The sequence below is a fragment of the Mya arenaria genome, chromosome 16, assembly GCF_026914265.1.
Source record: "Mya arenaria isolate MELC-2E11 chromosome 16, ASM2691426v1".
Classification (NCBI taxonomy): domain Eukaryota; kingdom Metazoa; phylum Mollusca; class Bivalvia; order Myida; family Myidae; genus Mya; species Mya arenaria.
The window spans coordinates 26,557,828-26,569,675 of NC_069137.1; the positions used below are offsets into that span (position 1 = coordinate 26,557,828).

General features: G+C 33.2%; 1 protein-coding gene across 2 annotated transcripts in view; it reads left to right on the plus strand.

The window, feature by feature from the left end:
* The window catches only part of LOC128221355 (tyrosine-protein kinase Fer-like), a 57,211-nt gene extending 45,731 nt beyond the window's left edge, over window positions 1–11,480 (plus strand). For both annotated transcript variants that reach the window (XM_052929952.1, XM_052929953.1), the window contains 7 exons: window positions 1,222–1,398; window positions 2,240–2,332; window positions 4,469–4,589; window positions 5,739–5,862; window positions 6,650–6,801; window positions 8,043–8,165; window positions 9,656–11,480. In XM_052929952.1, coding sequence (XP_052785912.1) covers window positions 1,222–1,398; window positions 2,240–2,332; window positions 4,469–4,589; window positions 5,739–5,862; window positions 6,650–6,801; window positions 8,043–8,165; window positions 9,656–9,816 — 951 coding nt within the window. In that variant the 3' untranslated portion in view covers window positions 9,817–11,480. The remainder of the gene's footprint in view (window positions 1–1,221; window positions 1,399–2,239; window positions 2,333–4,468; window positions 4,590–5,738; window positions 5,863–6,649; window positions 6,802–8,042; window positions 8,166–9,655) is intronic.
* The last annotated feature ends 368 nt before the right edge of the window (window positions 11,481–11,848 follow it).

The window sequence follows — 11,848 nt, forward strand, 5'->3', positions numbered from 1 at the left end:
CTGAATTATCAATTTCTGCATATTGTATATTTCAGAATTATCAATTTCTGCATATTGTATATTTCAGAATTATCAATTTCTGCCGTATTGCATATTTCAGAATTATCCATCTCTGCCGTATTGCATATTTCTGAATTATCCATCTCTGCCGTATTGCATATTTCTGAATTATCCATCTCTGCCGTATTGCATATTTCTGAATTATCCATCTCTGCCGTATTGCATATTTCTGAATTATCCATCTCTGCCGTATTGCATATTTCTGAATTATCCATCTCTGCCGTATTGCATATTTCTGAATTTTCCATCTCTGCCGTATTGCATATTTCTGAATTATCCATCTATGCCGTATTGCATATTTCTGAATTATCCATCTCTGCCATATTGCATATTTCTGAATTATCCATTTCTGCCATATTGCATATTCTGCCATATTGCATATTTCTGAATTATCCATCTCTGCCATATTACAAACTTTAGAATTATCCATCACTGCCATTAAATTGCATATTTCAGAATTATCAATTTCTGCCATATTGTATATTTCAGTATTATCAATTTCTGCCATACATTGTATATTTCAGTATTATCAATTTCTGCCATATTGTATATATCAGAATTATCAATTTCTGCATATTGTATATTTCAGTATTATCAATTTCTGCCATATTGTATATTTCAGTATTATCAATTTCTGCCATATTAAATATATCAGAATTATCAATTTCTGCATATTGTATATTTCAGTATTATCAATTTCTGCATAATGTATATTTCAGTATTATCAATTTCTGCCATATTGTATATTTCTGAATTATCAATTTCTGCATATTGTATATTTCAGAATTATCAATTTCTGCATATTGTATATTTCAGAATTATCAATTTCTGCATATTGTATATTTCAGAATTATCAATTTTTGCATATTGTATATTTCTGAATTATCAATTTCTACCAAATTGTATTTATCAGAATTATTAATTTCTGCCATATTATATATTTAAGAATTATCAATTTCTGCATATTGTATATTTCAGAATTATCAATTTCTGCATATTGTATATTTCTGAATTATCAATTTCTACCAAATTGTATTTATCAGAATTATTAATTTTTGCCTTATTGTATATTTAAGAATTATTCATTTTATCATTTCTGCATTATTGCGTGTTTTTAAGAGCCTCTCAATTATTAAACTTAATATATGTTCCAAATTTCAGAATGGATGGAGATTTGAAGGTTCCGTTTATCCCACCATTCCGGAACTTGTTACTCACCAGTATGAAAGCGGGGTAGCGGTAACCAACAAATCGGGAACCATCTTGTCTAAACCAATTCTTCGGGAATCTTGGGAACTCCGCAATGATGACATAATGCTGGATACTAAAATTGGAAATGTAAGTTACTCGAAGTCAATGTAATGGGATTTTGTTACTTTAAACTATCTGAGAGCAAAAGTTCAGTTTTTAGTTGGAATAAAATGATAGTAATGATGATCAAGTTTTGTTGAAAACTGATTAAGGTCACTGATAATCAATTGTACAACCTCATAATCGATTATCACTATGATGCTTTATCCTCAATTAGTGGTCAACATTTTATATCGTCCCATGAGAAGGCAATAATAAGTTTTCCAATATGTTTATTTAAGGAATGAACTGTGAGATTAATGTCAAAACTTCAGAAGCCTTATTCCAATCATCACCAAATTTGGTCAGAATCTGTATAGGCATAATAATGTGTTGGACAATTTTGATAGCCAGTGTTATTGCTCGAGTGACTTGAAAGTAATCACCCTTTAGTTATAGAAATGACCTTAAAATCGGTCTTGTCTGATCACTTACTTTAGGAGCCTTTGTCCAATCATCACCAAATTTGATCAAAATGTGCATGGACATAATTTCTTGAATGAAAACCAACCAAAGCGCTCAAGTCACTTGAGTCACTTATTGACCTTTCTTTATAGAAATTACCTTAACTCAGTCTTGTCCAATTAATAACTTAAGAAGCCATTGTCCAATCATCACCAAATTTGGTGAGAATGTGTATGGCGTAATACCTCAGTCAGGCACATTGTTTTAGTCACTCCAGAATTATAACACTTGTATTGGTAAGATCTGTATTTACAGTGACTGCTCTCTAAATTTGGCTTAAATACAACCAATTATCACCAATCTAAATGTTTATGGACAGTTGGTGCTCTTGTTTTCTTTACATTTCATTGTGTTTTTCTTCTAGGGCAATTTTGGTGAGGTTTTTAGGGGAGTCTACAAGAGGACCAATGAAACCGTGGCAGTCAAGACTTGTAAAGACACCCTGTCTGAAGAACAGGTAAGGAGTTATTTCCCTTGAATACTCACTGATAAAACTTTGGTCTCCAAAGTTGACAATTGATGAGTTATATCCCTTGAATATTCACTGACAAATTTTGGTCCTAAACATTGACAGTGTATGAGTTATTTCCCTTGAATACTCTGATAAAACTTTGATCCTTAATTAATATTGACATTTGGTGAGTTAATTCCCTTGAATACTCTGATAAAACTTTGATCCTTAATATTGACAGTTGGTGAGTTAGTTCCCTTGAATACTCACTAATAAAACTTTGGTCTCCAAAGTTGACAATCGATGAGTTATATCCTTTGAATATATACCGTAAATGACTGGGTATAAGACGATAGGGGGTATTAGACGCAGGGAAAAAAATCTGTGGAAAGTTCAAGAAAAAAACTTTGAATCTATGTTTTTGGCTAAAAGACGCATAGAAAAGATGTCAAATCGTCTGGCATTTTCGGCCACCATGTTTGTTGACAGTGACAAAAAAAAAAAAATCGTGAAAATGGCGACGGTACAATGATAAACTGTCGAGAATGAAAAGTTAAGTTATGCAAAAACCTTATATTGTATGGGTTTATTCTCAAAATGTCAACACCTACATAGAAGAATAGAAGTATGTGACAAAGTGCGAAAAAACAAGACCATAATCGCAACAGTTTGTAGTATTGGTGTGTTTAACCGGTATTTGCGTACCTAATTTTCGGACACCCAAAGGACATCAATCATAACTTTCACAGTTTCCAAGTTTCACAGACGAAGATTATTGATTTTTATCTTTACAATGCCTGGCTAGATTACTTAATCGTATACACCACTGTGACAAGTTATTTAGTTACTACCCATCCTAAATGATTTATTGCCTGTTGAAAAGGAAGTGTGATATATTTATTGGAGGATTAAAGAAACAACAAGGGCAATCAAGGGATTAAGAAAACATAGACATGACATGTTTGTAAAACGATCTGCCAATAAACTTGTAAACTTGTACCACACTTATAGACTGTATGAAGCAATACTCATACAGTTATACATTAATCCTGCATAGCAATGTCCATGCTCTCCACGAGATCCTCGTGGGTATAACTGTAAGTTATGTGACGTCACACAGTGTGACTCTTTGATCTGAAGCCGATAGAATGTGTTTATTCAGTTCAATGCATGTATAAAATGGTGTTTTAATTAACTTGATTAAGGATTTACACTTATAGGCGTAATAAATAAGTTTATGATCATTGATTACTACGGATAAATTAATAAGTGGTAAAATGCAAACATGAAGAAAAAAGGCAGGTTAAACAAACATGTAAATACAATGTAAAAAATGGTAATTTTCTATGTATTCGGACAGCGAAAAAAATAATTAATTTAAGGTGTCCGAACTCTTAGGTGAATTACGGGTAAATAACTTGTCGAAAAATATTTTTGTTTAAATTATAAACGTCTTACGATATACGGTATCCCGATCTTCAACTGCCGTTTATACTCGATTTATATGACGCGAGTAACATCCCTTTCTACATAAATCTAACCAAACTCTCGGCTTGAAATCGACCTCAGAAAAAAAAGTTTAAAAAATTGTTACTGGGTATTATACGCAGGCATTTTTTGGCATCGAAATCTGAGGAAAAAAAGGGCGTCTAATACCCAGTCATTTACGGTATATATAATATTTTGGTCCTAAATATTGACAGTAGTTGAGTAACTTCCCATTTGATACTCGCTGATAACATTTTGGTCCTTACAGTTGACTATTTGCTAGTGAGTTCCTTTGAATACTCATTAATAGAACTTTTATCCAAAATGTTGGCCCCTATTTGGATCCTTTAAGAAAATCTTAAAAGGTAACATTAACTTAAATCATTCAAAATAGCGGATATTTCTGTGCAGCATTTAGTTCCGTAGCATAAGCAGTTCAATTATTCACTTCTTTAGTGTAAGAAATCCCTTATAGAGGGGCGTATATTAAAGATAATAGTCATTCATGTCTTTCTTTCTTTTCTTTTTTTTATTCAGCATAAGAAATTCTGGTAGAGGGGCATATATAAAAGCAATTTGGCCATCTAAATAGTTTTTTATGCTGAAGAAAGATTTTAGGGCTGTAATTTAATTTGTTTCTTAATCTGTTTTCAGCGTAAGAAATTCCTGATGGAGGGGCGTATATTAAAACAGTATGATCACCCTAACATTGTACAGTTCATCGGGATAGCTGCCCAACGTCAGCCTGTGATGATCATCATGGAATATGTGTCCGGTAAGTACCTTGAGGGGTGAATGCAAAAAGGTTGTAAGTGACATTAAATAAAGAAGAAGATGGAACGTTTTCGCTTTCACCCCTCGCCCTGATGGTGATACCAAATTTTATAATATAAACTACACAGTTATTTTCCTGAGAATGTGATTAAAACTGTTGCCTCTATTTTCGTCTGAGAACCTTAAAATCATGGCCGATATACTTGCACTTTGCTACATTCTTTATACTTTCCTGTAGGTGTTGACATTCTGACAACAAACACGTACAATATACATCGTTTTGATAGAATTGTTTTAAATTGTTACATTTTGTTTTTTTTCACGTATTTATACTTAAGTAATTTAAGTTTTTACTTAGTTTTGCTTGCAGTTTTTTCCCTGCTATGAAATATTGAACAGCGATTTCTGACTGTTTAGTTATTGAGAATTTTATAATCATCATTTAATAAATGTATTACTTTGCATTTTTAAGTCATCACTTTACAGTGTGGTGTATGTCATCGAGGTCATTGTAAATTTTTTAAACCTTAACCTTAAAGAGTCATGTTGAAACCTAGGCCATAATGTGTCAAGTTTAAATCTAGGCCATAAAGGGTTGAAACTTAGGCCATAATGTGTCAAGTTAAATTCTAGGCCAGTAAGGGTCATATTGAAACCTAGGCCATAATGTGTCATGTTTAATTCTAGGCTGGAAAAGGTCATGTTGAAATTAGGCAATATTAAAAGGGTCATGTTGAAATTAGGCAATTTTTAAAGGGTCATGTTGAAGCCTTTGCAAAAAAAGGGTAAAGTATTTAAGCCATTCAGAAAAATCTTATTACACAACTTGTCAGAATCAATACACACACATATATCAAGGCTGGTAACTCTGGCTATAAACAATGTAGAGTTATGCCCCATTTTGTCTCAAATTATAGACTTGAGTTGACATCTGACTGACTTTGTTCAGAAAGGGCGTTATTTTTCTTATTGAAAGAGGGTAAACGAACAGAATTTAACATGCAGCTCAATGTCAAGGCATTAAAAAAAATGAGGGTTTTTATGTAATCTCCTTCAAAAAGAAAGTTAAAACACAGCAGTTTAAGTGCCTAAATTTATGCATGAATATCATTCAAGAATGGCGTCTATATTAAACTTGATTAAATTTCAGGAGGAGCGTTACTTAACTTTTTACGGAAAGAGGGTAAAAAACAGAGCAGATTGAAGGCAGCCCAGATGTGTGTAGATGCAGCGTGTGGAATGGCCTACCTGTCTGATAAGGGGTGTATTCACAGGTAAGTTGGGAAATAACTTGCGAGGGTTTTGTCATTTTAATGCCCCCACAGGGAGGCATATAGTAGTTACACTGTGTGTCTGTCTGTCTGTCAGAGTGTCTGTCTGTTACTTTTGTTTAACTTGCACAAATTTTGTCGAATTTCAATCAAACTTCAAAGAATTGTTCAGAAGGTGTAGATTCTTGTTTTCGCCTCAAAGGTCAAGGTCATGTTTAGGGGTCATTTGGCTTTCACTCCAACAAGGTCAAATTAGGAGCATTTGTCACATTGCTGTGACAGCTCTTGTTCATGATATGATCAGGTTGAAAATTCATAATTCAACAATCACCCATTCTTTCCCTGGAAAAAAATGAGTATCTATCTCTGTCAATGATAAGGGAATTGCTTAATATCAGAGTTATAATCGTTCTTTATAATCCCATATTTATATCAACATATATTATACCTCATGTTACCTGTCTATGTTAAATTATCATATACACATCATTAGCCAATCCATACTGTTACACTTTGATATTTGCTATCATCCTCCATGGCATCTAATATTTATATAACACTACTTACTAATTATCTTAATTATGAATATAAAATATAAGAGAAAAGTATCAGTTGCTATCTCCTTCCATGGCATTTCATATTAATGTAATACACTCTTACTAATTTTCTTATATATGAATATGAAATATAAGAGAAATATATGAGTTGCACATTAAACTGTTAGCCTTAATATTGTCTTTGAAATTGAGAAAGGCTACACTCAACCATATTTTTTCCTCACTCTTTTCAGAGATCTTGCCGCTAGGAACTGCCTTGTTGGTGATAACAATGTCGTTAAAATCTCAGACTTTGGAATGTCTCGAGAAGAGGAGGAGTACACAGTATCCGACGGAATGAAGCAGATTCCAATCAAGTGGACCGCACCGGAGGCCTTAAATTATGGTGAGGTTATGTTACACTAATTTCAAAAGGTAGTTTACCTAAAAAAGATTACCGTAAATGACTGGTTATAAGACGATAGTGGTTATAAGACGCAGGAAAAAAAATCTGTGAAAACCCGAGAAAAAGTTTTTAATCTATGTTATGGGTTATAGGACGCATTGAAAAAATGTTAAAATCGTCTGCCACCGTTGGCCTCCATGTTTGTTGACAGTGACAATTTTTTTATTTTCGTAAAAATGGAGATGGTTATTTTAAACCATGCAATACTAATACAAAGCAAAATATTCTTTCTGACGGTGTATTGTAAACAATAACCTGTCGAGAATGAAAAAAGATTAAAAGCAAAAACCTTATATTGTACGTGTTTGTTGTCAAAATGTCAACACCTACAGGAAAGTATAAAGAATGTAGCAAAGTGCAAGTATATCGGCCATGATTTTAAGGTTCTCAGACGACAATTATTGATTATCATTTTTCCGATCGTATGGTATGTTTTCACCAGCCTAGACGCAATCTTGGGAGTAAAATGCGATCATACGGTAAAGACTGACCCATTTTAATACAAAACATTGCCACGCGCCTTAGATTTACACACAGCTTGTGCTATGACATCACCAATAATTACTGTACCGTTCTGCAACCGACAAAGCTTCTTGATGATGTTTATAACATTTAATATCATACTAGATCACAAATGTTAACTTACCAAGAAGTTTTGGTCTTTAGTCCAGGTAGGCAAAAACTTGCTGCGTTCCTGTTTTTCTTCACATTTCTTCTTCATGACTTGTCTTCCAGCACCCTCTATTTCCTGGATGAAAGCCTTTTACGAACTTTAACTGGGCCACCATTTTCCTTGGACTTTATTGCAAATGTATTTAATTTAAATATATATTACGATGTTGGGAACCAAATTAATTTTTCATTCCGGTTCCTGGACTCAAACTATATAAGCAACAATGCCCTTTGAATTTCAGGAACCAGCACATTGATATAAGCGGTTTAGGCCGGTTTGTAGGTCAAACAATTTTCCGAAAATCAATAGTAGTTTACCTAAGTGAAAGTAAGAACCAGCAGAAGTGATAGTAGGAATTGTTTTTGTCACTAGCAAGTCGGGCTAGCACATAGAGAATATTCACTAGCCTGAAAGAAAAAATACTAGTTTTTTGCTGTCAGACTATTGCTAATTTCGACCACTGGCCAAATACATAAAAACATGTAAAAACTTTTTCCATTTTCTTCAGGTAAATACACGGCAGTGTGTGATGTCTGGAGTTATGGCATACTGATGTGGGAGGTGTTTTCAAACGGAACAACGCCTTACCCAGGATGGACGAATGCTATATCCAGGGAAAAAGTGGAGCAGGGTGCGTTACTTTCACATTACCTTTAAAAGGCTTAACAGTTGTTGTGTTGGCTAATATGACTAGAATCCAGTGTTAGCTTACATGGCTAAAATCCAGTGTTAGCTTACATGGCTAAAATCCAGTGTTAGCTAATATGACTTGAATCCAGTGTAAGCTTACATGGCTAAAATCCAGAGTTAGCTAATATGACTTGAATCCAGTGTTAGCTTATATGGCTAAAATCCAGTGTTAGCTAATATGACTTGAATCCAGTGTTAGCTTACATGGCTAAAATCCAGAGTTAGCTTACATGGCTAAAATCTAGTGTTAGCTAATATGACTTGAATCCAGTGTTAGCTTACATGGCTAAAATCCAGAGTTAGCTAAGGCCTAAAAAAAAAATACATTTGGTTCGGGTTACCCGACCCTACCTACGGAATAGGCGCCGACCTTAACGTTTTTATAGTCAGTTGGAAAAAAAAAATGAAAAACTAAAAAAAAAAAATTTCTTTTCTTTTTTTTGCTTTTCAATATGTAGTTTAAAACCTTAAGTGCTTATATAGAAGATAACTTTAACACCATTCTCCAATGATGAAAATGACATTCTTATATAAAGCCTAATAAAAAAAAAAAAAAAATTAAAAAGCCTACCTACCCTACCAATTTTTGAAAAGGATGTAACCCTAACCAAACAATTTATTTTTTTAGGCCTAATATGACTTGAATCCAGTGTTAGCTTACATGGCTAAAATCCAGAGTTCGCTTACATGGCTAAAATCCAGTGTTAGCTAATATGACTTGAATCCAGTGTAAGCTTACATGGCTAAAATCCAGAGTTAGCTAATATGACTTGAATCCAGTGTTAGCTTATATGGCTAAAATCCAGTGTTAGCTAATATGACTTGAATCCAGTGTTAGCTTACATGGCTAAAATCCAGAGTTAGCTAATATGACTTGAATCCAGTGTTAGCTTACATGGCTAAAATCCAGTGTTAGCTAATATGACTTGAATCCAGTGTTAGCTTACATGGCTAAAATCCAGAGTTAGCTAATATGACTTGAATCCAGTGTTAGCTTACATGGCTAAAATCCAGAGTTAGCTAATATGACTTGAATCCAGTGTTAGCTTACATGGCTAAAATCCAGTGTTAGCTAATATGACTTGAATCCAGTGTTAGCTTACATGGCTAAAATCCAGTGTTAGCTAATATGACTTGAATCCAGTGTTAGCTAATATGGCTAAAATCCAGTGTTATCCAATATGACATGTTAGCTAGCACTTTTGTTCTGCCTTATTAGCTAACACTGGTGTCATACCATATTAGCTAACAATGACATCATACCATAGTAACTAACACTGTTGCATGCCATACTCGCTATAACTAGCTTCAACACTGGCGTCATGACTGATTTAAAGCCTAAAAAGCCATTTCAAAAGTTATTACCAAAATCACAAATTATAAAATCAAACTTGAATAAATAAAACAAAGATGCATACATTCCATTGGCAGGTTACCGGATGCCTGCCCCTCAAAACACGCCCGATAGTGTGTACCAGCTGATGTTGCGATGTTGGGACGCGAATCCTGCCACACGTATCAGTTTTCACGACCTTCATACGCAGCTTAAGGGCCTTGTAGACTCACCACCAAAAGGCGAATCCTGGAGCTAGTTGCTGGGGAAAACTATGCCTTACTTGGAGTTTTAAGTGCGTAACTGTGGTGATTTCATGCTAAAGTGTGTTACTATGGTGACAAAATGTTTTTAAGTGCAGTTCTATGGTGATAATGTCTTTGAAGCCTGTTACTATGAAGGTATCTTGTTTTAGTGCATTATTATGGTGACAACACATTTTCAGTGTGTTGCTATGGTGAAAACACATCTTTAGTGCATTACTATGGTGACAACACATAATAAGTGCGTAACTATGGTGACAACACATTTTCAGTGTGTTGCTATGGTGAAAACACATCTTTAGTGCATTACTATGGTGACAACACATAATAAGTGCGTAACTATGGCTGATAACACATTTTATGTGTGTTGCTATGGTGATGACATGTTTAAGTGTGTTACTATGGCGACAATATGTTTTAAGTACGTTTGGTGACAATATTTTTAAGTGCGTTACTATGGTGATAACAAGTTCTTAGTGTGATATTATGATGCTAAGGTGTTTTTAGTGGTTTACCACAGTAATAACCTTCCAAACAACTTAAGGCAAAAGCACTTTATAAAAAATACATTATTGCTATGGTGAATATATGTAATTATGGTGATTTAATGTTGCTACGGTCAAATTGTTGAAAATTGTACATATTCGCTATGGTTCTTATATTAATTACATGTAAATGTGATGACATTTAACAAATTACATCATCATTTAGGTGATCATAAATAACCATGGTGATGAAATGGTGTGAAGATAATAATAATGTGGAAAAGTGTACATTGTTACTATGGAGATAACATAATAGGCCGATTGTTCAGAACTTTATTAAAGTTAACAACATGATTAACAACATCGTTGTTAATTTTTTGGGCACAAAATATTTGATTATGTGCTCATAATTAAATTTGAACAAAATACAGCTGAAACAGTTGTCTCAAACTTGTTAAAAATTTAGCAAATCGCAAGTGTATTAATTTTACTTCCAAAGCAGTAACAATTTGAAAGTTAACAACGACGAGGTTAACAATGTTTTTGAATTTAACAAGCTTCTGAAAATCGGACCAATGTTTTACTAAGGTGATAAAAATATTTAAAATGTTTCAAATTACAATGTTGCTATACCATTGTTGTGTTGATGGCTTGTTGTAAAAGTGATATCAATGTTAGAAAAGATTTTTATGATATGTATTTTATATAAGAATGGTTGCCATGAAAATTACTGTTTTACCACAATTGTATCAATCATGTCATAGTGAAATTGACTTGTTTCGCATACCATTTAATGGCTATATGCTTTTCACAATTTTTTTCATGCAACAGTCACAATATACATATATATGTATGTATATACTATTATATATATTTTAATTACAGTTAAACATTATATACTGTATAAGGGGTCATCATTGGTTATTGGAATATATGTTTCTCCCATTTGTATGGATAACTTGAAATTATTGAATTCATACATTGGAAAAATGTGACTGAAATTTGCCCACAGAGTATGGAAAAACGTGACTGAAATTTGCCCATAGAGTGTGGAAAAATGTGACTGAAATTTGCCCATTGAGTATGGAAAAATGTGACTGAAATTTGCCCATAGGGTATTGCATATTTCATTTTTTTGCCCCATTTTATGTAACCATTTTTTACCCACAAATGATTTTCTTTAGGCCTAAAAAAAATAATTGTTTGGTTAGGGTTACATCCTTTTCAAAAATAGGTAGGGTAGGTAGGCTTTTTATTTTTTTTTATTTATTTTTTTTATTACGCTTTATATAAGAATATCATTTTCATCATTGGAAAATGGTGTTAAAGCTATCTTCTGTATAAGCATTTAAGGTTTAAACTACATATTGAAAAGCAATAAAAAAAAAACGAAAATTTTTTTTTTTTTTTTTTTAGTTTTTCATTTTTTTTTTCAAACTGACTATAAAAACAGTAGGGTCGGCGCCTATTCCGTAGGTAGGGTCGGGTAACCCGAACCAAATGTATTTTTTTTTTAGGCCTTATCCAAAATTGACTGCAATAT